General features: G+C 41.1%; 2 protein-coding genes across 2 annotated transcripts; one reads left to right on the top strand and one right to left on the bottom strand.

Annotated features, from left to right (window-relative positions):
• Positions 1 to 948: 948 nt before the first annotated feature.
• LOC108258220 (uncharacterized) lies at positions 949 to 2,622 on the bottom strand. Its single transcript, XM_017456744.3, has 4 exons — positions 2,379 to 2,622; positions 2,156 to 2,254; positions 1,975 to 2,012; positions 949 to 1,845 (listed from the first exon to the last, which is right to left on the bottom strand). The coding sequence occupies exons 1-4, from the start codon at positions 2,467 to 2,469 to the stop codon at positions 1,726 to 1,728; spliced, it is 348 nt and encodes a 115-aa protein (XP_017312233.2). The 5' UTR covers positions 2,470 to 2,622; the 3' UTR covers positions 949 to 1,725.
• Positions 2,623 to 13,806: 11,184 nt separating this feature from the next.
• On the top strand, positions 13,807 to 17,008 carry LOC108258223 (uncharacterized). Its single transcript, XM_053675827.1, has 6 exons — positions 13,807 to 14,047; positions 14,146 to 14,490; positions 15,649 to 15,684; positions 15,809 to 15,907; positions 16,054 to 16,091; positions 16,221 to 17,008. The coding sequence occupies exons 1-6, from the start codon at positions 13,996 to 13,998 to the stop codon at positions 16,338 to 16,340; spliced, it is 690 nt and encodes a 229-aa protein (XP_053531802.1). The 5' UTR covers positions 13,807 to 13,995; the 3' UTR covers positions 16,341 to 17,008.
• Positions 17,009 to 26,473: the final 9,465 nt, after the last annotated feature.

The following is a 26,473-nucleotide window of genomic DNA, read 5'->3' as shown; positions in this document are numbered from 1 at the left end:
CATGGCTTTGGCGGTTTCTTCCTCTGCGTTAGACTGGCACAAGACATGTGAGGCTGTCTTATCGGCTTCTGTCGTGAGCAGAACTTGGCGGCTCGACCTCTAACAGTAAGTGATCTTGGGAGGCCATGCTGTTGAGCTCAGACAGGAACATGGTGTTGGAGGTTACCTCATAGTCCTCTAGCAAGATCATGCTTGGAGAGACCATCTCGTTGGTCTCAGGCTGGACCTCTGGAGATGAGGTAGCCAAGCTGAATTCTAGCTGGAACTCTGCAGGGACAACCACCTTCTGTTTCTCAAGCTGGAGCTCTGGAGATCAGGTCGCCACGTTGACCTCCATCTGATGCTCTGCAGGGGAGACCACCTCGTGGGTCTCAGCTAGTGGTCTGGAGGTGAGGTAGCCACATCGACCTCGGGCTGGAGCTGGGCTGTGTCGGCTGTCCTGTCACTGAAGCTGGGGTGTGCAGGCCTACCTGTCAGCCTCTTCATATTACCTGCTGAAGGCAGAACAGGTTTGTCCGACAGGCTGGTCCTCCTCAAAAAATGTTAAGTCGGGGTTGAATTCAGGTCTCCCGAACACCTTTATTAATAGTCCAACCAACTGTGATACATTACTTAGTCCACTGGATCTAGTGGCACTCAGGAACTCATCCCACTAGCGAGATGGGCCAGTGTATTCCACTTTATTACACGTAACTTTATTTATGAAATTTAACGTTTGGATTTGACGTTTGAACTCCCTCCTCAGTTCTTTAAACACTTTAACAAGTTCAGTGCAGCTGAAAGTGCTGATGTAGTGCTGCGTAATTTCCCATCACGACTATTGGTAGACTACATACAGCCTTTTTTACTGAGACTTTACATCTCATTATCAGTCCAGAGCTTCAAAACATCCAATCATCCAACCCCCAGCCCTGGAGATGTGAGGCGAACGTGCTAACCACTAAGCCGGTCATGAACATCACTCACATAAATGTCTGAATATAATCAGGGAGGACTATTAGGTACATCGATAATGGACTTTAACAAAATGATGACACACACAGTGTAATATGGCATTTGTGGAATTTATTAAGGAGGCACAATGTAAATTGTGTAAAAACATTAATATAAAGAAAACCTCGACACTTCATCAGTCATCAATATACATTTCTAATGAAACTGAATATTTATTGCCTGGAGATTAATTTCAGGTTAAACAGTGGAATCTCACCAGTAATGCAGTAAACACTCGTCTTTATACTCAGCCCTCTTAAAGGTCCTCAGTATTTCTGGAAAATTGTTCAGATGTATAAAAGTTTTACATTTACAGATGTACTGAATACTAAATGTTCAGATAATCTACAGTAATTACGATATTCACCAGATTTATCCTCTTTATAAAACTCCTATGTTTCAAAGCAAAATAAATTAAAAACACAAGTTAAAGCAAGATGTGAACCATGAGCCATTCTTTAATACTTTAACCTTCAGAATCAAACAAAATGTTCTTTTACATTCTAGAAATTATGTGCAAGAGAAAATGCTGAGAAAAAATCCCAAATATAAGACTTTCATTCAAGAAAGAAAAAAACAGCAGGATGTAGGATTTTGATCAGAAATATTTTTTAAAGCTTCATCCATCAAGTGAAGCAAATCAGTAGATGAATGATGTTAGGAGTCACCATGGAAACGGCAATAACACTTACATTTTGCTTGTGTTTCAAGTCTGAAGTCATTTGTCTTTATCTATTTTATTTTAACTTGTGCATAAACGTCTTCATGGCTCTTGTCTCTGGATGTTCTGGAGGATGAAGGTTTCTTAGCAAAACTCACAGCTGCATAGTTCAAGACATCTTCATCATCAGCCTGATAAAGAACAAGAGCCGTTATTGTGTAAATAGCTGTCTATTAGAATTCTCTGTGCATTGTGGATTGTAGGTCAGATGTGGATTTATTTAACAGAATAGAATCACAATTAATAGAAGACTGGATTACCTGATTGGTGGGAGTTTGATGGTTTCTTGATGAAGCACCTGAACAATAATACACATAAGTAAAGTTTAAATGTAGAAAGGATTCACATTTTGGTGACAAATTTATACAGTAACTCTATAAATAATAATAATAATAATAATAATAATAATAATAATAATAATAATAATAAAAGTAAACAAACCTTTTCTCTGATTTTTATATAAAACTCCAAGCAGAAACACGATTACAATAAGAGATATTATAATGGAGGTCGTTAAGACAATAATCCAAAAGTTGTCTCCTGAAAATGATGAAAATGAACAACTTGTATAAATATTGGATGATTTATTAACAGGAAAAGGTTTTAACTACAGAAAATTCTGTTATAGAAAGTGAAAGGAAGTTTATTTGATCAAAACACTTACCTTCTCCATCACTGCTCTTTGAACCCTCATTGGACCCTGTAACAGAATCTGTGTTGATGTTAACCGTTCCAGGTGTAGGACAGTGTTTCATCTCTTCACCTTTACAAATACATTGGAAAAGCAGCAAATAAACAGAAATGATACTAAATATGAATAATGTGAAATATTCAACATTTATTGCATATATTCCCCCTTAGTTCCAGGTAAAAAAAAAAAAAAAAGGTAAAAAAAAACAGCCGTGTGTAATCTGTATCCTCGGTTTTGTAAACTGCCTTAAAGTTGGGTTTATATTGGACATTCGCTGTACATTCGAGCTTCTTTCTTTTTCTCAAGAAATAAACACAAAAAAAGGACATAATGTGTATTGTCTTAATAATGTGTACTGAGTGGACATCGAACCAGTACATCTGAATATATTTTTAAATTTTCTCCCGTTAAAGCCCGGAAGCGGAAGCGGGCTTTGGGAAACGCAGGTCATCAGCGCAGTCAGTAAAACGTGCATGACTTGGGCAACTATATAAGATTTTTATATGGCACAATAAGTTTATATGTGTGATATAATTAATTATATATATATATATATATGCTATAAAAAAATTCTTTATCCGTACTGTATCCTAACACTGCAATAAGTTAGATATCCTGTTAAGTAGACCACTATAAACTTAGTAGAATCTTACAGAGTTGCCCAGGTCATACACTTTTTAGATGGTCCCTTACTGACTCCATTACAATAAGGCACTGATGACCTGCGTTTCCCAAAGCCCGAAAAAACCTTTGTCATCAGCGCCTTATAGTAATGGAGTCAGTAAGGGAAAAGGTTTTAGCTACAGAAAATTCTGTTATAGAAAGTGAAAGGAAGTTTATTTGATCAAAACTCTTACCTTCTCCATCACTGCTCTTTGAACCCTCATTGGACCCTGTAACAGAATCTGTGTTGATGTTAACCGTTCCAGGTGTAGGACAGTGTTTCATCTCTTCACCTTTACAAATACATTGGAAAAGCAGCAAATAAACAGAAATGATACTAAATATGAATAATGTGAAATATTCAACATTTAATGCATATGTACACATAATTCTGGTTAAAGTGTTGATCTGGAATTAGCAGGTTATCAGAGTAAAACTGTTTACTTTCAAATTGCAGACGTGTTCCAGATGTGAACTTTATTGTAGCTCCCTCCACTTCTCCACAAAAATATTCTCCTCCATCATCTTCTCTCGTTCCGATAATGTTGAGATCAAACTTCTGGTCATTTACAGTCATACTGAAGCGGCTATCTTTAAATCCCTCTGCAAATGTGTAACTTTGCCCGTAATGTCTTACAAAATACTGAGGCACTTTTCCAAATCTCTGTCTGTACCAAGCTAACTTATCTTTGTCTTTGCCCTTGCTCATGCTACACTCCATAGTTACATTTTCTCCATGCTTTACTGTTTTCACATGAAGCTCCTTGATGTCAGAAGTGTTTACTGTAAAAAAGTGTTTAATATTTAATGTTTAATGTCAGTAAATGATTTAAATATGAAATTTGACTATTTTAAATGAAAGTTTTCAAAATGTTACTCACCAGCTGTGCAGAGAGAAAAAAGAGAGTAAAGCGCGACAAAGAGTGTGATCATCGTTCCTGTTTAGACAAAGTGATAGTGAGGTAATGAACTTGTGAGTTCAGTAGAAAAGCAGGTCCAGACTCACACCTGATTGGATGCTTTGAAGCTGAGGACTGATTTGATTGGTCCATTAGCTGTAATGAGATGTGAAGCTCACAGTGAATTCTTGTCTATTGTGATGCTGTGATGAGTCACATGACTTTACAGATATGATGTACTGGAGCTCTATCAGTCCTGTGTGCTGGAACCTCTCTGAGAGAAGAAGGTTAATGAAGTGCTTTTATGTCAGCAGATCTAACAACCCCAAAGAGGAATAATGTGTAATCCCGCTGTGGGGGAGGGGGACGCAGTACAGTTTCAGTACGGTCCTTTCACAAATCATTTCTCTAAGGTAGAACCTGGAGTGAGCGTATATACGGGGTTTTACGGTAATCATCAGACACTTGGGGGGGAAAAGCTCATCTGTATTATTTAAGATGTAGACACTAGAAATCTTTTCATGCAAATTAAACACCTCAGCATCACGGCGTGGTCCGGGGGTCACTGTGTGGAGGAGGTGAACTTACTGGATAGCTGAGTGAGGTAGCCAGTGAGGCCAGTACACTTCCAGTTTCAAGTTTGGTGATGTTGTGGAAAGGGTTGTTATTGTCAGTGGAGGAGACAGAAGGCCTTATTGATAAATAAAACCACACTTTGCTAGGACTGGAGCAACGTTACTGTAATGAGCTCACCCTTGTGCTGCGAGTGTTTGTACTGAGAACATTGAAAAATACACACGTCTCATGTCGGCCTCCGTGGATGAAATCTTCTTACACCAGAACAGCTCCTCGTTTGCAGGTTTTCCTCCATGATGACATGCTGCTTGAGTGCTGGAACCAAATGAAACTAATAAAAACAATAAAAGGATGAACCTCCAGCAGAGCTGCATACGCATAAGTGAGGTATGGAATGGCAGAAGTGGTCCATGGCTCAGAATTAATTCCTCTGTGTGACAGCAAACCTCTTATTATAAGCCCCGCCCACAAACAAGCCTAGAAGCAGTCATGAGAGTGGACTCGAGTGTTCAGTCCAAGTGTGAGAACGCTCTTAACACATTTGTAGAAGTGTTACTGGCTGCAGCAGCGCTCTCTCACATCATGCAGTTGTTTCAGTTGAACAGAAATAGCATTGTGGTTTCTGAGTTTCTGAGACTGAGTGTTTTAATCAGCAGCTCACACTGACTTCTTTTGGGTTACTTCAACAGTCCAAATGTCTTCATGTTAGAATCTCAGGCGAAAACACAAAAGAGCTGGAGTTCATTCATAAAAATGTCTCTAAAAATATCATGTAGAATGTCGAGAGCACTATTTATTCAAACTGTGCTAGAGACTGTGCTCTATCTGTGTGAGGCCTGTTATCCACCCTAAAGGACATAACAACAGAGACAGAACTGGAATTAATTCAAGTATAATCTCACACCTTTGGGTATATTTGAATCATGTAATGATTAACCTGTATAAAAAATGTCCAAAATTATTTATTCAGAACGTTTAGACAAAGTGCTGCTGCAGTCTATGAGTCTGGCAGTTTCAGCACCTTTGATGTGGTAAAAACCTTAATGGCCTCACGCTGGTGTTTGGTTTGAGACGTTTGTCCTCTAGTTTCCATCTCACACCAGAGAGTGTGTGTCAGTGTTAATGGAAACAGCACTGTGGTTTAAAGTGAGAGATATAATCTAAAGAGTTTGATTCTTTCTTTATCAGGGCTGTAAGAGATGTTTGACTTTTATAAATCCAGTGATTTGAACATTAAAGGTTAAAGGTTCAGTTACTGAAATGTGTTTAAGTTTAATGCTTTGGACTTGAATTTCAGTGTCACGTTACGAAGTTGGATATGGATGGATATGGAAACGTGGATTTTCAAACATTTAATAGCCAATAAACAAAATAAAAAAACTCTACAACAAACATATGAAACACTGTGGCAAAAACTAAACACGGCAGCACAGACAAAAGCATAGTACGACAACGTGAGACAAGGAAGCAGTGCATACTGTGACTACATATAAGCGTGCTCATTAACCAGGAAGTGCTTATAGGTGCAGGTGGTCATGTCACTCATGAGTGTGGTGCAGTGGCTGCTTGGAACTGCTTGGAGTTCCTTCCCTGATACATGACCGAACCCTCAGGTCGCTTCTCCTAGAGCGCCAAAGTACACTCCCTCCCTCTGGGGGTCCTGGCCCCCTGGGAAAAATGTCCCCCGCTGGACCAGAAGACTGAGAGGTGTCCAAAGTGGAGCAAGAAAGCAAAGTGACATCCTCAGTGGAATAGTTAAGCAAAGCGACGTCCTCAGCTGGGCAGGAAGGCAGAGCTCGGTTGTCTGTGTCAGCAGACCTGGGCATGATATCCCCGGCCCGGCTTGAATGCAGAGCAATGGCCACTGCACAGTCAGCGGGAGGAACAAGGCTCAAGGTGCAGCCTGAGGGGGAAGCGATGTTCCCCATGATGCTAAAAGGGAGAGTGCCGCTCTCCGCGTGGTCCGCAGGGGGAGCAAAGTTCTCCGCAAGGCCAGAGGGAATCGCCAAGATTTCGGCGAGGCCAGAGAGGGGAGCAAACTTCTCCGTGAGGCCAAAGGGAAGAACGATACTCTCTGCGAAGCACGATGGGGAAACGATGCACTCTGTGGAGCAGGAAGAGGGAGTGCCATATGGAGTGCAGCAAAGAGGAGCGACGTCCTCAGCCGAGCAGGAAGGCGGAGCGACGTCCTCAGCCGAGCAGGAAGGCGGAGCGACGTCCTCAGCCGAGCAGGAAGGCGGAGCGACGTCCTCAGCCGAGCAGGAAGGCGGAGCGACGTCCTCAGCCGAGCAGTATAGCAGAGCAACACCTTCAGTGGAGCAGAAAAGCATGGCGAGGTCCTCAGCGGAGCAGGAAAGCACTTCGGCATTCAGCACGGTGCAGGCAAACAGAGCGGCGCACTTGGGCATGTCGGGATGCGGAGAAACGTATTCATCAAATACTGGTGACAGAGAAGCGTCCTCTACAAAACAGGAGAACAAAGTGGAGCACTCGGACATGCCGGGACGCGGAGCAAAATCTTCAGCAAAACAGGGCGACTGAGCGGCGTCCTCAGCTGAACAGAAAGGCTGAGGGGCATCCTCAGACGAGCAGGGAGGCTGACTGACATTCTCCGTTGACTTGGTACGCTGGACTAGATCCACAATACAGGAGGGGGAGTGGGAGATGGTACCATAACAGTTAAAAGACTCCCACTTGTACCGGAACTCCTGGAACCTGAACAATTCCGCTGCATCCATTTGTCGGTCTCACGTTCTGTCACATTATGAAGTTGGATACGGATACAATTGCAGATTTTCAAGCATTTAATAACCAATAAACAAAATACAAAAGATTCGACAACAAACATAAGAAACACTGTGGAAAAACGTAAATACGGCAGCATAGACAAAAGCATAGTACAACAATGTGACACAAGGAAGCACTGCAAACAGTGACTATATATAAGTGTGCTCGTTATGTAGGAAGTGAATACAGGTGCAGGTGGTCATGTGACTGATGAGTGTGGTGCAGTGGCTGCTGGGAACTGGAGTCCAGCGTTCCTTCCCTGATACCTGACACTCAGAGACACATTACACCATTAAGAAACATGCATGCTCAATAACTATTTTTTACACTTATTTTTCCTTTATAAGCTATTATTTTGTTTGTTTTGCTTTCTTATGTTTAAGTGTTATGAAGGTGTTACCACATCCTAGTCTCCAGGAGAGGTCTGAAAAATAATCAATATAGTTGGATATTTGGGTTGCACCAGTTCATGACCCTTCCTTTTGGGTTGTTCGGAGCCCCAGCAATGTTCCAGTGACTCATGGAGAATCCTCCTTCCTCACGCTACCTATACCGCTGCCTATTTAGATGACATTATTATTGTTTTTTGCAATGATTTGCAGCGACACCTGCCGAATCTGAGGGCTGTCCTGATATCGTTGAGATGGGTGGGACTCAGGGCAAACCCAAAGAAGAATGCAATTGGACGGATGGAATTATGGCATCTGGGATTCCACTTGGGCCATGGGCAGGTGTGTCCCCAAATTGATAAGACTGCAACAATTCTGGCCTGCCTGAGACACAAGACCAAAAAGGAGGTGAGACAGTTTGTACTTAATTATTTGGATGTCACCAGCCCACTGAGTGACCTCACTAAAAAGGAAGAGCCAGATCCGGTCCACGTCCTGAGTTGAGTGGTGGGGGAATGTGGAAGCGGGGGCGTGGTTGAGTGCCAGTTTGTGAATGGAGGGCGGAGCTGGAGATGGTGAGCAGTAAGGATTACACACCTGCAGAATTAAGCAAATGAGGGTTCTGTGTTTTAATAAGTGGTGGCACAGATAAAGAGCCCCAGGAGAGTGAGAGCTGAGCAGGACAGAGGTGTGTGTGTGTGTGTGTGTGTGTGTGTGTGTGTGTGTGTGTGTGTGTGTGTGTGTGAAATAAAATCAGTTTGCAAAAAATTGAAATAAACAAAAGAGAGAATAAAGGGATTTTTTAAGTTGTCCCCAGCCTGCCTCCCTTCTCCTCATTCCAGACCCAAGGCAGGAGAAGTGCTACATGGATATTTATGTCCTTAAAGTTATTTTTAATTAATTGAAAGGTATTTTTTATTGACAGTTTCCGATAGTGATATTCATCCAATATTGTTTTCTTTAAAAACAAACTACTAAGCTTTATAATAGGTTTGTTTTTACTGAAGCACTTCACAGTTCAACATTATTTACATTATAAATATAATAAAGTACAAATAGAATAAATTCAATCATAACAAAAGAAAATACATTGTAGTCTATTTCCAAATAAACATTTCCAGTTCCAAAAATGCATTTGATTTCCAAAATCCAATCCCGATCAGTTACAGGATTCGATATCCGATAAGTTTTCTCCGCTATCCCATCCACCATTTTGTTTTTGCTGCTAGCGGCTGGTATCTCTCTAATGAAATATTAGTATTGAGTTGTACACGCAGTCATACACTTGTCTTCTAAACCCATTTCTAATCTGTGGTGTCCTCAGTGTGTGTGGAGTTTACACACCTGTCAGTGTTAACACACACCAGAAATCTCTCTCACCTGAATCTGGAAGTGTGTATCCTCAAGCTTCCAAAGTGCAAATGAGCCAATATTCAGCAGTGCCAAAGACAAATCTATAGTCTTTGTTTAGACTTTATTGATGCTGAAGTAAGTATATAAACTGAAGCTATTATAAAATAAAAAAAAAAACAATTAACTTTTCTTAACGAAATTCCTAAATCCTCTGACCAAGTATATGGCTGTGCCATCTGTCTATGAAATAAATGCCAGTCCTTCAGGCTGAAAAAGAAGGATCAAAATATTCTGCAGTAGTTTGGCACTGTGACTCAAAAAGTTGTTTTTCATCTGACATCTGAAAGCTAACTCCTGTCCCACCTGCCATACAATACTGATAATGTTCTTACACTTAAGAGGGCTGAATGTCAGAAATGTTTCTGTACCCTTCCCCAGATCTGTGCCTCGCTAAAATCCTGTCTCAGAGGTCTCCAGACAATTCCTTGGACTTCATGGCTTGGCTTGTGCTCTGATATGCAGTGTTAACTGTGGGACCTTATATAGACAGGTGTGTGCCTTTCTAAATCATGTCCAATCAACTGGATTTACCACAGGTGGACTCCAGTCAAGTTGTAGAAACATCTCAAGGATGATCAGTGGAACCAGGCTACACCTGAGCTCAATTTTGAGTGTCACGGCAAAGGCTGTGAATACTTATGTACATGTGCTTTTTTTTGTTTTTTATTTTTAATAAATTTGAAAAGATTTCAAACAAACTTCTTTCATGTTGTCTTTATGGGGTATTGTTTGTAGAATTTTTGAGAAAATAATGAATTTAATTTATTTTGGAATAAGGCTGTAACATAACAAAATGTGGGAAAAGTGAAGCGCTGTGAATACTTTCTGGATGCACTGTACACCAACACCTACTGAATGGAGCAGGTTAATTTCTTTTGTTCTGATTGGTCAGGGGTATCTTCTGTGTGTGTGTGGGTGTGTGTGTGTGTGTATGTGATATTTTTGATAGGATGTGTATGGAAATTCATTATTTATTATTTCATCAGCCTTATATATGTACGTGTGTGTGTGTGTGTGTGTGTGTGTGTGTGTGTGTGTGGAATGCAACAGAACCGGATATTTAAAGTTTACTACTGATATATATTTTTATGTATGCCTGTCAAGATCACTGATGGTTGGTGATGACCTTTGACCTATGTCTGACAAGATCAGTGATTAATCTATGGGAAAGAGTGTGTAACAATATATATCATTAACTACACCTGTCAAGATAATGACGTTGGTGATATACAACTCTCTACATAATTATAATTGATGATGGTGACCTGTCAAATAATTATAATTGATGATGACCTTTGAAGTAGACCTGTCAAAACCAATTAGTGAAATATACCAAACAAATTAAACCTCTCTCTCAATGAACCCTAAGTACTCCCGATGGCAAGCTAGCACCTTGCATGGCAGCTCTGCTACCATTGGTGGGTGTGTGTGTGTGGGTGTGTGGGTGTGTGTGAGTGTGTGTGTGTGTATGGGTGAATGAGACACAGTGTAAAGTGCTTTGTAGAACTGCTAAGGTTAAAAAAGTGCTATATAAGTGTAGACCACTGAAATGCAATAGGTACCAGGAATGATGCACACAACACCAGCAGCACTCCTTGGAAAGAACCGGTACTGTACTTTTATTCCCCCAAATCAACCTGGCCTGGGTCTTTGGGGCTGTAGCCCTGAAGATTATTTCTTTAGCCCTGAATAATTCTCCACTTGGAGCGGTTTGTCACTACTGTATGTTACTGAACATCAGTAAAAGAAAACGACGGTCTCGTAATTTTATATCTTCAGTGAACATAGTGTTGTGTTTTATCTTCACTGAACGGAGGTGAGACCAATCAGACAGGGTTTACAGGAAAATACATGGAAATACTCGTGTCTTAATGACTGACAGCTCTCGATTCTGCCAGACTCTAGCTCACACACTCAGTCAGTGTGAGGGAAAATGGATATACAGCGATTATGTTTGTTATTAGGGATCTCACGATAGCAAAAATCTAGTAGTCGGTACCGATAGCACCAAAAGTGCACCAAACTCGATACCAAAGTTGATACCACGGTGTGGTTTAAAAATGAAATAAATTATTTTTTTATTAAAAACTCTCCTGGTGGACATCCTCTTTTAAGAATTGCAACCTCGGTACCTCCATTAGAACCGGTACCAACGCTTCTCCAGAAAAACAAGTACCGTCACGTTTTAAGAATGTTGGTACCGACTTGGTACCAAAGTATCGGTTCTCGTGACATCCCTAGTTTTATCAGTAAAAGGGTTGAAACTGAAACACTAACATCCTCTCATGCCGAGCAGGAGAACAAGGGCTGTTTCTCAATTCTAAGAACGCAAAGAACTTTCTCGTGAAGGCCAGTCTTACCAGGCTACCTTGAAAGAACAAACTCGGAAGGACAGGAGGTGACAGGACACATCTTTACAAGAATTGAGATGTGCTGTGAGCCTCCTGTTGTACAATAGACATTGCAGCACATTTATAGTAGTGGGATAGGAGCATCGTCTCTTCAGTGCTCCGGAAGTAATATGTTTCAGCTGGTCAATAGATTTACTGTTAACTGGCTGATTAACCGAAAGTTAATCATGTTTTAAATGTAGTGAGCTCTCTGCTTGGAACTGTGACCTCATGCTAACTAAAAACTAAGCTAACAAGTTTATGGTTACCTCAGTATGGAAGCTAGCGTAGTTTCATTAAAACACTTCTGAGGGATAAATTTGACTTTTCAGCAACTTCAGATATATCTCAATCTAAATCATATATCAAAATATTTTTTTAGATGCATATTTTGATATATTTAGATTATTGACATTAAAAGATACGCTAAAACTACACGTATGGGTCAGGCTTCCGTCATCCGCTATTGTTTGACTGCTGCAGTGATTCTGGGACTTCAAGAGGGTTCGGTGCGCTCAGGGCTGCATCTGATGCATCCTCCATATCAAGAACACACCCGGGTAATTTCATGCGTCCCCGCTACTTCTACTTCCATATACTTCTTTCTACTTGCATGTTGAGAAACAGCCAACGTGTGTAAATGTCTAAATGAGTTCCAAGTTACGTGAACATGATATGAGCAGAGCAGAAGGACAGATAAAGTACTTCAAGCAGTTTGTAGCAGTTAAACCCATACAGTGATAGCTTAGTTGTGCCTCCCCTTGTCTAGCAACACCAAAATAGTTTAGTCTCATGTTAGATAGCCAAAAAGTTTGATATTTTATCATTTTGGTAATCCTGCAAACAGTGATAAGGAAGTTTTATGATAAATTCAACTTTTTGTCCAATTTTCAATTTTTTTAAGCAATTAGAAGAAAATGCATGGAAACAGTGGAAACAGAACTACATTTTAAAAGGTTTTTGATGTAGAAAAATCTGGGCTCAGCACCCAGCTGGCGGCTGATGATCAGCGCAGCCGCTCTCTAGCAGCTGACGGGAGAGTATAAAAGGGCCATCCTCCACTAGAAAAAGAGAGGAGGCAGCATGCTAACCTAATGCAGCATGAACCTAACAGAGAAAAAAGCGTGAGTTTTATGTTTGTTGTTTTGAAAGTGCACTGAAAAGCGCGGCCTGAATAATCGTGAACCCGGAGATCAGTTAAGATTCCGGCTGCCTCTCGAGTCTTCCTCCACACCCTCACACACTGGGGCACTTTGTCTAAACGTTCTGAATAAATAATTGTGGACATGTTTTATACAGGTTAATCGTTACATGATTCAAATCTACCCAAAGGTGTGAGATTATACTTGAATTAATCCCAGTTCTGTCTCTGTTGTTATCTCCTTTAGGGTGGATAACAGGCCTCACACAGATAGAGCACAGTCTCTAGCACAGTTTGAATGAATAGTGTTCTCGACATTCTACATGATATTTTTAGAGACATTTTTATGAATGAACTCCAGCTCTTTTGTGTTTTAGCCTGAGATTCTAACATGAAGACATTTGGACTGTTGAAGTGACCCAAAAGAAGTCAGTGTGAGCTGCTGATTAAAACACTCAGTCTCAGAAACTCAGAAACCACAATGCTATTTCAGTTCAATTGAAACAACTGCATGATGTGAGAGAGCGCTGCTGCAGCCAGTAACACTTCTACAAATGTGTTAAGAGCGTTCTCACACTTGGACTGAACACTCGAGTCCACTCTCATGACTGCTTCTAGGCTCATTACAGTAACGTTGCTCCAGTCCTAGCAAAGTGTGGTTTTATTTATCAATAAGGCCTTCTGTCTCCTCCACTGACAATAACAACCCTTTCCCCAACGTCACCAAACTTGAAACTGGAAGTGTACTGGTCTCACTGGCTTCCTCACTCAGCTATCCAGTAAGTTCACCTCCTCCACACAGTGACCCCCGGACCACGCCGTGATGCTGAGGTGTTTAATTTGCATGAAAACCTTTCTAGTGTCTACATCTTAAATAATACAGATGAGCGTTTCCCCCCAAGTGTCTGATGGTTACCGTAAAACCCCGTATATACGCTCACTCCAGGTTCTCCCTTAGACAAATGATTTGTGAAGGGACCATACTGAAACTGTACTGCGTCCCCCTCCCCCACAGCGGGATTACACATTATTCCTCTTTGGGGTTGTTAGATCTGCTGACCTAAATGCACTTCATTAAACTTCTTCTATCAGATAGGTTCCAGCACACAGGACTGATAGAGCTCCAGTACATCATATCTGTAAAGTCATGTGACTCATTACAGCATCAGAATAGACAAGAATTCACTGTGAGCTTCACATCTCATTACAGCTAATGGACCAATCAAATCAGTCCACAGCTTCAAAACATCCAATCAGGCGTGAGTCTGGACCTGCTTTTCTACTGAACTCACAAGTTCATTACCTCACTATCACTTTGTCTAAACAGGAACGATGATCACACTCTTTGTCGCGCTTTACTCTCTTTTTTCTCTCTGCACAGCTGGTGAGTAACATTTTGAAAACTTTCATTTAAAATAGTCAAATTTCATATTTAAATCATTTACTGACATTAAACATTAAATATTAAACACTTTTTTACAGTAAACACTTCTGACATCAAGGAGCTTCATGTGAAAACAGTAAAGCGTGGAGAAAATGTAACTATGGAGTGTAGCAAGAGCAAGGTCAAAGACAAAGATAAGTTAGCTTGGTACAGACAGAGTTTTGGAAAATTGCCTCAGTATTTTGTAAGACATTACAGCTCTAATAGTGGCTACGCATTTGCAGAGGGATTTAAAGATAGCCGCTTCAGTATGACTGTAAATGACCAGAAGTTTGATCTCAACATTAAAAATATGACAGAAGATTATGGAGGAGAATATTTCTGTGGAGAAGTGGAGGGAACTGCAATAAAGTTCACATCTGGAACACGTCTGCAGTTTGAAGGTAAACAGTTTTACTCTGATAACCTGCTAATTCCAGATCAACACTTTAACCAGAATTATGTGTACATATGCATTAAATGTTGAATATTTCACATTATTCATATTTAGTATCATTTCTGTTTATTTGCTGCTTTTCCAATGTATTTGTAAAGGTGAAGAGATGAAACACTGTCCTACACCTGGAACGGTTAACAACAACACAGATTCTGTTACACGGTCCAATGAGGGTTCAAAGAGCAGTGATGGAGAAGGTAAGAGTTTTGATCAAATAAACTTCCTTTCACTTTCTATAACAGAATTTTCTGTGGTTAAAACCTTTTCCTGTTAATAAATCATCCAATATTTATACAAGTTGTTCATTTTCATCATTTTCAGGAGACAACATTTGGATTATTGTCTTAACGACCTCCATTATAATATCTCTGACTATTACTATAAGGCGCTGATGACAAAGGTGTTTTCGGGCTTTGGGAAACGCAGGTCATCAGCGCCTTATTGTAATGGAGTCAGTAAGGGACCATCTAAAAAGTGTATGACCTGGGCAACTGTATAAGATTCTACTAAGTTTATAGTGGTCTACTTAACAGGATATCTAACTTATTGCAGTGTTAGGATACAGTACGGATAAAGAATTTTTTATAGCATATATATTAATTATATCACACATATAAACTTATTGTGCCAAATAAAAATCTTATATAGTTGCCCAAGTCATGCACTTTTTACTGACTGCGCTGATGACCTGCGTTTCCCAAAGCCCGCTTCCGCTTCCGGGCTTTAACGGAGAAAATTTAAAAATATATTCAGATGTACTGGTTCGATGTCCACTCAGTACACATTATTAAGACAATACACATTATGTCCTTTTTGTGTGTTTATTTCTTGAGAAATAGAAGACAGAAGCTCGAATGTACAGCGAATGTCCAATATAAACCCAACTTTAAGGCGGTTTACAAAACCAAGGATACGGATTACACACGGCTGTTTTTTATTTGGAACTAAGGGGGAATATATGCAATAAATGTTGAATATTTCACATTATTCATATTTAGTATCATTTCTGTTTATTTGCTGCTTTTCCAATGTATTTGTAAAGGTGAAGAGATGAAAAACTGTCCTACACCTGGAACGGTTAACATCAACACAGATTCTGTTACAGGGTACAATGAGGGTTCAAAGAGCAGTGATGGAAAAGGTAAGAGTTTTGATCAAATAAACTTCCTTTCACTTTCTATAACAGAATTTTCTGTAGTTAAAACCTTTTCCTGTTAATAAATCATCCAATATTTATACAAGTTGTTCATTTTCATCATTTTCAGGAGACAACTTTTGGATTATTGTCTTAACGACCTCCATTATAATATCTGTTATTGTAATCGTGTTTCTGCTTGGAGTTTTATATAAAAATCAGAGAAAAGGTTTGTTTACTTTTATTATTATTATTATTATTATTATTATTATTATTATTATTATTATTATTATTTATAGAGTTACTCTATAAATTTGTCACCAAAATGTGAATCCTTTCTACATTTAAACTTTACTTATGTGCATTATTGTTCAGGTGCTTCATCAAGAAACCATCAAACTCCCACCAATCAGGTAATCCAGTCTTCTATTAATTGTGATTCTATTCTGTTAAATAAATCCACATCTGACCTACAATCCACAATGCACAGAGAATTATAATAGACAACTATTTACACAATAACGGCTCTTGTTCTTTATCAGGCTGATGATGAAGATGTCTTGAACTATGCAGCTGTGAGTTTTGCTAAGAAACCTTCATCCTCCAGAACATCCAGAGACAAGAGCCATGAAGACGTTTATGCACAAGTTAAAATAAAATAAAGACAAATGACTTCAGACTTGAAACACAACCAAAATGTAAGTGTTATTGCTGTTTCCATGGTGATTCCTAACATCATTCATCTACTGATTTGCTTCACTTGATGGATGAAGCTTTAAAAAAATATTTCTGATCAAAATGCTACATCCTGCTGTTTTTTTTCTTTCTTGAATGAAAGTCTTATATTTGGGATTTTTTTCTCAGCATTTTCTCTTGCACATGATTTCTAGAATGTAAAAGAACATTTTGTTTGATTCTGAAGGTTAAAGTATTAAAGAACGGCTCATGGTTCACATCTTGCTTTAACTTTTGTTTTTCATTTATTTTGCTTTGAAACATAGGAGTTTTATAAAGAGGATAAATCTGGTGAATATCGTAATTAATGTAGATTATCTGAACATTTAGTAGTCAGTACATCTGTAAATGTAAAACTTTTATACATTTGAACAATTTTCCAGAAATACTGAGGACCTTTAAGGGGGCTGAGTATAAAGACGAGTGTTTACTGCATTACTGATGAGATTCCACTGTTTAACCTGAAATTAATCTCCAGGCAATAAATATTCAATTTCATCAGAAATGTATATTGATGACTGATGAAGTGTCGAGGTTTTCTTTATCTTAATGTTTTTACACAATTTACATTGTGCCTCCTTAATAAATTCCACAAATGCCATATTACCCTGTGTGTGTCATCATTTTGTTAAAGTCCTTTATCGATGTACCTAATAGTCCTCCCTGATTATATTCAGACATTTATGCGAGTGATGTTCATGAGCATAGATTGGATTAATTTTTTTCACATTTATTAAAATTTCTGTGTAGTTCATAATTAATAAACACATCTTTCAGTTCCGTCCACTGTTGAGTTGTAGCATCACTTACAGCTCTGATGAAGACAGAATCAAATGCTCTAGTTTCTATTTCACACTTTAAGCAGTTTTGTTGATTCATTAATGTTCACACATGTTCTCTGGTGTGAGATGGAAACTAGAGGACAAACATCTCAAACCAAACCCCAGCGTGAGGTTAAGCTTTTAAGGTATTTACGGTATTTATGGTGGAGTCACGCATATCCGAGGCTGGATTGAAGTTACCTCCAGACAAATCCAGAAGGAGGTCACATTTCTGGAGAGAAGGGAGTGGACACTGAGAACAACAAAATTGCAGCAGTGATTGTAATGTAAGACAATGATAGTTTTATTTTTACTAATTGATGTTAAAGCTAAGGAGATGAAACAACCTCCTCCGACTGTAACGGTGATGGAGAACTTGTGAGTTCAGTAGAAAACCAGGTTCAGAGTCTCCCCTGATTGGATGTTTTGAAGCTGTGGACTGATGTGATTGGTCCAGTAGCTGTAATGAAATGTAAAGTCTCAGTAAAAAAGGCTGTATGTAGTCTACAAATAGTCGTGATGGGAAATGACGCATCACCACATCAGCACTTTCAGCTGCACTGAACTTGTTAAAGTGTTTAAAGAACTGAGGAGGGAGATTCAGTCATACAAGACGATTTTCTGTTTCATTGATAAACCCTATTATCACACTGACATCACAGGAAAGTGAAATAGTTGAACTACAAGCATTTGTTTTTTATCCCAATCCTGCTGACTTTTGAAGGAATTCTGACCAATCCTACTCTTACTCAGTTAATGTTTTATCTGAACCTGTCCACAATATTTTCTAATCACTTTAGTCTATTTCCCACAATATGATAGATTTTTACACTGTAGAGACCCTGACAAGGATAAAGCATTTACTCCCAACTGAACGTTCTTTGTCCTTTGAGCTTCAAATTATTTATCCGATGCATAGACCACTGCTACACCTGGAGAATACTGGGAGCATCATGACTGTCATGGTTTTTTTTTATTTTTTATTTTTCCAGTGCTTTCAATACAAGTCAGCCATCACTACTTAGGGGGAAGCTTTTGGGAGCTGGAGTTGACCACCACCTGGCTGCATGGATCATCAACTATGTCACTGACAGACCAGAGTATGTGAGGATCCAAGACTGTATGCCTGATTTGGTGATTAGCAGATTGGGAGCACCACAGAGTACAGTGCTCACTCCCTTTCTCTTCTGGACACTGTGGTAGCATCTTCTATCTTCTATGCAGTAGTTTCCTGGGGAGCTGGGAGCACAGAGAGGGACAGGAAACACCTTAACAAACTGATTAAGAGGGCTAGCTCTGTCCTGGTCTACCCTCTGGACAGCATAGAGGTGGTGGGGGAGAGGAGGATGTTAGCTAAGCTGGCGTCTATCATGGGCAATTCCTCTCACCCTCGTTTGAGACATTGGGGTCCCTGAGCAGCTCCTTTAGCAGCAGACTGCTGCACCCTCAGAGTAGGAAAGAGTCCTACATCAGGTCCTACATCCCTACAGCAGTCAGACTCTTTAATACAACAGCAACATAATGTAGCACTGCTAGTTGTTTTTGCATCATCAACCTACACATTCACAATAATTCTTCAATATGAACATTTATTCATTTATTATTATTTGTTGCTCACCCTCTATTGTCAACTGCTCAACAATTCATTTATCCATTTATGTATATAAACAAGGTGTTACTCATCTGTATATATTCATATTTGTATCCATCAGTAAATGCATTATGATGTTTATAGTGTACATATTACCATTATTTTTTTTCTCCTACTTTTATTTTTATTTTTCCATCACTATTGTATATATTTTCTTAGACATTTTTTTTCAATTCTATTCCTATTTATTCTTTCCTATCTGTTTTTTTGTTTAAGTGACCTGCTGTAACGAGGAAAGCGGTGACTACATTTCCCATCCTGCACTGCGGCCTACAAACATGGCCACCATGGACTACACTTATCACACACACACACACTTGTTCACCTTCTCCAGAATTCTAATCACACACACCTGTTTCCAATCTCACACACATTCACACCACAGGATATAAGAGACTGTTCAAATACTATGACTTACTATGACAACCAAGTGGCTGTTCTTGGCTCGTTTTGATTCATGTTATTGACCTTCTTTCTTGTTTATCATTTTTGGATTCCAGCCTCACCCAGTTTGTGCCCGTTTGTATATCTCCTGACCATTTGCCTGTTATTAGATCATGCTTTGCATTACCGTTTTGGATTTGTCTGCCTCTCTCTCTCAATAAATGTCTTTTACTGCACTTGTTTCCACCCTTATCCTTCATTACGCCCATTACGTGACAGAATACTATGCCTTTAACATGGATGCAGCAGGAGAGCAAGGAGCACATCATGGCAGTGTACATGGGGCTGTCTGGGCACCTTTCATGTCAGTCCAGTTTCCCCAGTGGAATTGTGTGACTACCCAAGGCAGTTCTTGCTCCACAGCCAAATGTACTTCTCTAGCCTAGCGTACCCCAAGCCGGACAAGAGACAGTGGCTTGGGTTCATGGTTTCCCGGTTTTATGGCCCGACCCACGAGGTGGTCTCACCTGCCCAGCTCCAGCCGGAGGTCAACATGGTCAGCTCATCTCCAGAGCTACAGCTTGGCATAAAGGAGGTGGTCTCACCTGTAGAGCTCCCGTATGAGAGGCATGAGGCGGTCTCATCCTCAGAGCTCCAGCATGAGATGCACAAGGCAGTCTCATTCCCAGAGTTTCAATCTGAGACCCCCGAGGAGGTCTCACCTGCCGAGCTCCAGCCGGGGGTCAACATGGTGAGCTCATCTCCAGAGCTACAGCTTGGCATAAAGGAGGTGGTCTCACCTGAAGAGCTCCCGTCTGAGAGGCATGAGGCGGTCTCATCCTCAGAGCTCCAGCATGAGATGCACAAGGCGGTCTCATTCACAGAGTTTCAACCTGAGACCCTCGAGGTGGTCTCACCTGCTGAGCTCCAGCTGGAGGTCAATGTAGCGACCTCGGTCCCAGAGCCCCAGCTCAAGACCTACGAGGTGGTCTCACCTGTCGAGCTGCAGCGAGAGGTCAACATAGCAACCTTGGTTCCAGAGCTCCAGCACGAGACGCACGAGGCAGTCTCATCCACAGAGCTCCAGCATAAAGTCAAGTTCCTGCTAGAGGTCAACAAGGTGACCTCCCAAGCTGAGTTCATGTCCGAGGTCGAAGAGGCGACCTCTCAAGCCGAGTTCCTGTCAGAGGTCGAAGAGGTGACCTCTCAAGCCGAGTTCGTGTCCGAGGTCGAAGAGACAGCCTCTCAAGCAAAGTTCCTGTAAGAGGTCGACGAGACGGCCTCTCACAACACGTTCATACCGTCGTCGACGATGTGACCTTCCACGCCACGTTTCTGTCCGAGATTGATGATGTGACCTTCCACGCCATGTTCCTGTCTGAAACCGACGTCATGACCAACCAAGATCTCCTCATGCCTGAAGTTGAAGTCGCGACCAACCAAGTTCTGACCACGCCCGAGCCTGCTGACACGGGCAACCAAGTTCTGTTCACGCCCACGTCTAATGATACAATCAAACAAGTTCTGCTCACGCCCGAGTCTGCTGACACGGACGACCAAGTTCTGCTCACGCCGGAGTCTGCTGATGCAGCCAACCAAGTTCAGTCTGCAGAGTCGATGGAGGATGATGCTCCGCCTTCCTGCTCCTCTGAGGACGCCTCTCAGTCTCCCGGCCAGAACGCCATGGAGGAGGGAGTGTATTTTGGCACTTCGGGAGAACCATTTTGGATTTGTCTGTCTCTCTAACTCTCTCTCTCAATAAACGTCTTTTACTGCACTTCCATCCACCGTCAACCTTCATTAAAAAATAAAGTTTATCTTATCTTGTCTTGTTTCAGAATTAAAGTGGGTGTGTTTTTATTTCACCTTGTATTACCTGCATATTGGGATAAACTTTATGTAGTCCACTGTTACAGAGTGTAAAGTGGGAAGGGAGAGGTGTACTTTCACAGCACTGGAGCAGTTTGGCTCAGCATCAGCCTCCATGACTAAAAATCTTCTTACATCAGAATGACTTCTCTTTTGCAGGTTTTCCTGCATGATGACATGCCGTGCTTCCAGAAACTGCTGTTCTTCATCACCTGAGAAGAAAAGGATGAACCTAATGGCTACCATTTTACAAACCTGTGTGTACAACAATGACGTATGGAACTGCACAATCAATCCACGGTTCAGAAGGAATTCTTCAATGTGAAGGCAAACCTGTGATTTTCACCCCCACCCCCAAATGAGCCCAGAATCATTTCTGGATGTGGACTCAAGTATTCGATCCAAACGCTCTTAATGCATGTGAAGAAGTGTTACTGGCTGCAGCAGCGCTCTGTCACATCACATGATTCAGTTTAACAGAAACAGCATTGTGGTTTCAAGCCTCAGATAGATGAGTGCTTTAGCCAGCAGCTCACACGGACTTATTTTGTGTCACTTCAACAGTCCAAATGTCTTTATATTACAATCTCAGGCTAAAACACAAAAGAGATGAAACTCATTGATGATAACGTCTCTGATCAATCTGATGTACAAACTGTGCTAGAGACTGAGCTCGATCTCTGTGGACTTGTCCACTTTAAAACACAAAACATTTTAAAAACAAGAAAGAAAGGGTATTAATTAAAGAATATTCTCACACTATATGATTATTAAATGGTGAAACTGTAAAACATGTCTAGACTTATGCATGCAAAACGATTAGACAAAGTGCTGCTGCAGTCTATGAGTCCGGCAGTTTCAGCACCTTTGATGTGGTAAAAACCTTAATGGCCTCACGCTGGTGTTTGGTTTGAGACGTTTGTCCTCTAGTTTCCATCTCACACCAGAGAGTGTGTGTGTCAGTGTTAATGGAAACAGCACTGTGGTTTAAAGTGAGAGATATAACTAAAGAGTTTAATTCTTTCTTTATCAGGGCTGTAAGAGATGTTAGACTTTTATAAATCCAGTGGTTCTGATCAAGATGGTGGTTCTGTAGCACGCAGCAGCTACTTCTGGACCAGAAATATGGTGCATTGTTATGTGTAGTCCAAACCACCACCAAAGAGATCAGGACCAGGTTTTATCAAAAGTTTTATTATGTCAAGTGTTTCCTTAATATACACAGTACACACACACACTGTACACACACACACACACACACACACACAAACACACCACAAGTGTTTTAAACTTCTGCTTTAATGCGTATTTGTGTCTTTGTGTTTATGTGAACATGAACATTAGAATATATGAATATTATATAACATAAAAACTATAAAAAATAACAAAAATAAATTATAAATCTGCTGGCTGCGAGGCGAACATGTTAACCCTGAAGGACATAACAACAGAGAAAGAACTGGGATAAATTAAAGTATAATCTCACAACTTTGGGTAGATTTGAATCATATAATGATTAACCTGTATAAACCATGTTATTAATATGGAGAGATTATTCAATGGTAGATTGTGCCTTAAATGAGAAAATAACAAATCTGTGTCCTCCTACTGCTGTTTGACATCGACCTGAACTTCACAAGCTTGTACGTGCTAATCCATGCTAGCAACATGCTAAATCATGCTAGCGACATGATAATTCATGTCAGCAACTTGCTAATTCATGCTAGCAATGTGCTAATTCATACTAGTAACATGCTCATTCACGCTGGCAATGTGCTAATTCATATTAGCAACATGCTTGTTCATGCTGGCGATATGCTAATCCATTCTAACAACATGCTAATCCATGCTAGCAACATGCTACTTAATGGTAGCAATGTGCTTATTCATACAAGCAACATGCTCGTTCATCCTAGGGTCATGCTAATCCATACTAACAAAATGCTAAATAATGCTCACTCGCAATGTGCTAATTAATGCTATCGATGTGCTAAATCATGCTAGCAACACGCTAATACATTCTAGCTGCATGTTAAACATGCTAGCACGGTGCTAATTCATGTTAACAGTGTGTTAAAACATGCTAAGTCATGCTAGCAACATGCTAATTCATGAAGAGGACATATCCAGTCTCTCCAGACCGTTCACAACATACAGTATGGGGTGCAAGGGCATTCGCAGTGTGGGAGTGGCACTCTTGGAAGGTCATCAGAGTTCAGTGAGCTAAAGGAGGTGATGGCTAGACAGCAACAGCAAATAGACCAACTTATTCGGAGTTCAGCTCAAATGCAGAAGGCTTTGGGATTGAGCACTGCAGTCTAACCGGATTATTTGTAGGTGGTGTAATAAACTGGGGCATTTTGCACCAGTGTGTGTTGGGAAGCGTAGAGTCACCCATTTCCAATCCGCCTGGCCCGTAGCCTTCAAGAGGTTTAGTTAATTCTGATACAGTAAATAGTTTGATGTCATCATGCCCTCAACATGTCATCCATATGGGGGGAGTCCCAGTATACTGTTTGGTTGACACTGGCTCAATGGTTACAACTATTACCGAGAGTTGTTTTGCAGCTTGGTTCAAGCCTTGGGGGACTTATCTCATGAAAAATGGGCAATGGTCTTTCTATAACTTACTGGGGTTATATGGAGTCAATCTGTGTGGATGGGTGCTTCCGAGGTGCGGAGTACTGCTGGTGAAGGATCCCCATGGTGGTTTGGCCGACCAGGTTCCTAGAGTTGTGGGGATGAATGTTTTGGGCCACTGTTATCGGGACCCCTTTGGATGGCATGGCGCTTCTCTTTTTGAGCTACCAGCTGTGTTGCAGGCCCATTCTTTCATTATGCAGGATTTACAATACTGTCACCAGGTTGATGCTAATTCAGTTACCGAAATGGTGGGTCGAGTTAATGTCCGGGTCGTCGATTGTGTCGTATCTCGGCTGGGACATTAAAATTGGTAGCAGCCACTTGTTCGGTTCAATATTCCAGTGGTACGGTATTGTTTGAACCATTAGCTTTGGGTCTTTTTGCAGGGCTATTGGCCTCTCCTTCAGTGTTGAGAGTGAATCAGGGGACAGTATATGTGCCAGTGGTAAATGTCGGTACTGTTGATGCCATGCTTTTTCCTCGCCTCACTATTGGTACTCTAAAGGCCGTGTACATAGTTAGCTTGCCCACCAGAGTTAGTGAAGTTTTACCAACTGTGGTGTCAGCAGGTGTTCAGACCACCCAAGTCTTTCTAGTGGGGGGTTAAATTGAATCCTTGGAGCTATCCGTGCCTTCAGTCATAGACCAAGGGAAAGTTCGGTAATTGTTGTTGAGGTATGCATCCGTAGTTTCATCTCATGAGGGGGATCTGGGATGTACTGACCTTATCTCTCATGATATATCCCTCTTAGATGATACCCCTGTTAGGCAGTGGTATCGGAAGATACCTCCTTCCGAGGATGAGGTCGTTAAGGCCCACATAAATCAGTTACTTGAGGCCCAAGTAATTAGGCAGAACTGTAGCCCTTATACTTCTCTGATAGTCCTTGTGAAGAAGAAGGACAGTGGGCTGCACTTGTGTGTGGACTATTGCCATCTGAACTCAAGGACTAGGAAGCATGCATTTCCATTTCCCTGCATAGAGGAGACATTGGACTCCCTGGCAGGAGCCCAGTGGTTTTCAGCCAGGGACCTTGCCAGTGGGTATAATCAGGTTCCTGTTTCGGAGAGCGATAAGCATAAAACAGCATTCTGCATTCCGTTTGGGTATTTGAGTGGAATATGATTCCCTTTAGACTGTGTAATGCACCTAGTACCTTCCAGCAGTTGATGCAGAGGCTGTTTAGTCATCAACAAGGACAGTCTCTTCTTTTGTACCTCGATGATGTCGTGGTACAGAGGATGGGATAAAAGGATAAGTTGGAAAAGTGTAGAGGTAAGGTACCTGGGTTACGTGATCTCATCAGAAGGGGTCGCTACGGATCCAAGTAAGATTGAGGCAGTGACTCAGTGGTTTCGTCCCACTAGTGGGAGTGAGGTGCACTCCTTTTTGGGTTTTGCTAGCTACTATCTCCGGCTTGTGGAGGGGTTCGTCAAATTGGCTGCTGCCCTGCACAGGCTGGTGGCGGAGCCGTCGAGCCCAAGACGTCCGAAATGTTCAGGGCAGGATTTTGCTGGGGCCTGGTTAGCACAGTTCCAGTGGACATTTGTGGAGTTAACGTTGCAACTCACCATAGCCCCAGAACTTGCTTATGCTGATTTCTCTCTATCCATCCCAGGAGCAAGGAGTTAAGCTACGACCTATAGCTTATGCTAGTCGTAGACTAAGGCCCACTGAGCACAATATGACTATAGTTCTATGGAGTTGGAATTTTTACCACTGAAGTGGGCCATGATAGAGAAATTTAGAGAGTATTTGTTGGGGCATAAGTGTGTGGTGTTCACGGGCAATAACCCTCTCAGCCATTTGACCACAGCCAAACTGGGGGCAACAGAACAGCGTTGATTTCCAGATAAAGTACAGGTCAGGCCATAGTAATAGGAACGCAGACAGCTTGTCCAGGCAGAATCCTCCAGTAAGGGAAGAGGTTCAAGGTTTGGTTCCAGGGTTGGCTGTTACCAGGATGATGGCTCAGGTGGCTTGGGGGGAGCAGGTGGCCCAGGTGAACCAGGTAACTGGAGAGAGATCCAACAATCAGAAAATTGTTAAGGTTTTGGAGGGAACAAACACTTCCAACACATGAAGAGCAAGTGTTTGGCAAGGCCAGTAGTTACGATGCTCCATCAGTGGGACTGACTAGTGGAACAAGAAGGTGTGTTGTACTGCCAGATATTTCGCCCGGACAAGCGGGAAGAAATCCTCCCAATAGTGATGCCTACTGCTTTGCAGGGGGAGGTTCTAACCCAACTACTTTAGCTACATGGGCACCAGGTTGTGGAACATACAACCCAGTTGGTAGGTCAGAGATGCAACTGGCCAGGCATGTCTTCTGACAATGCTCGTTGGTGCCGGAAGTGTGAGAGGTGCCAGTGCACCAAGGGCCCCTCACTGGCACATAGTTATGCTATAGTTATAGTTCATGCTAGCAAGGTATTTCTTTCTCTTTCCAAATCATTAAATTAAAAGCTTATACAACTTTCAAACCTTCAGACGGCTTTCTCAAGACAACATCAAAGTTTATTGTGAATAACTTCAACTATCTAGTTTGCATAAAATTTTTATTTTACCTTATTGTTGTGTGTGATATGTCTCTGGATTCTCAAACATTTGCATGATGTGATGAGGAAAATATGAAGTTTTCTTTGAAGTTATGAAGAAAAGTCTTTTAAATAAAGAGGACTACTGCGTTGT

The sequence above is a fragment of the Ictalurus punctatus genome, chromosome 25, assembly GCF_001660625.3.
Source record: "Ictalurus punctatus breed USDA103 chromosome 25, Coco_2.0, whole genome shotgun sequence".
Taxonomy (NCBI): Eukaryota; Metazoa; Chordata; class Actinopteri; order Siluriformes; family Ictaluridae; genus Ictalurus; species Ictalurus punctatus.
The sequence above is the reverse complement of the archived record's forward strand: the minus strand, read 5'-3'. Positions and strand labels throughout refer to the sequence as shown.

Bases quoted from the DNA above. Each gene is read 5' to 3' on its own strand.
- LOC108258220 (XM_017456744.3), bottom strand. From the start codon at position 2,469: ATGAAACACTGTCCTACACCTGGAACGGTTAACATCAACACAGATTCT. The intron at 2,255-2,378 runs GTAAGTGTTTTG...CATCATTTTCAG, and splicing joins AAAGAGCAGTGATGGAGAAG to GAGACAACTTTTGGATTATT. The intron at 2,013-2,155 runs GTTTGTTTACTT...ATTATTGTTCAG, and splicing joins ATATAAAAATCAGAGAAAAG to GTGCTTCATCAAGAAACCAT.
- LOC108258223 (XM_053675827.1), top strand. From the start codon at position 13,996: ATGATCACACTCTTTGTCGCGCTTTACTCTCTTTTTTCTCTCTGCACA. The intron at 14,048-14,145 runs GTGAGTAACATT...ACTTTTTTACAG, and splicing joins TTTTTCTCTCTGCACAGCTG to TAAACACTTCTGACATCAAG. The intron at 15,685-15,808 runs GTAAGAGTTTTG...CATCATTTTCAG, and splicing joins AAAGAGCAGTGATGGAAAAG to GAGACAACTTTTGGATTATT.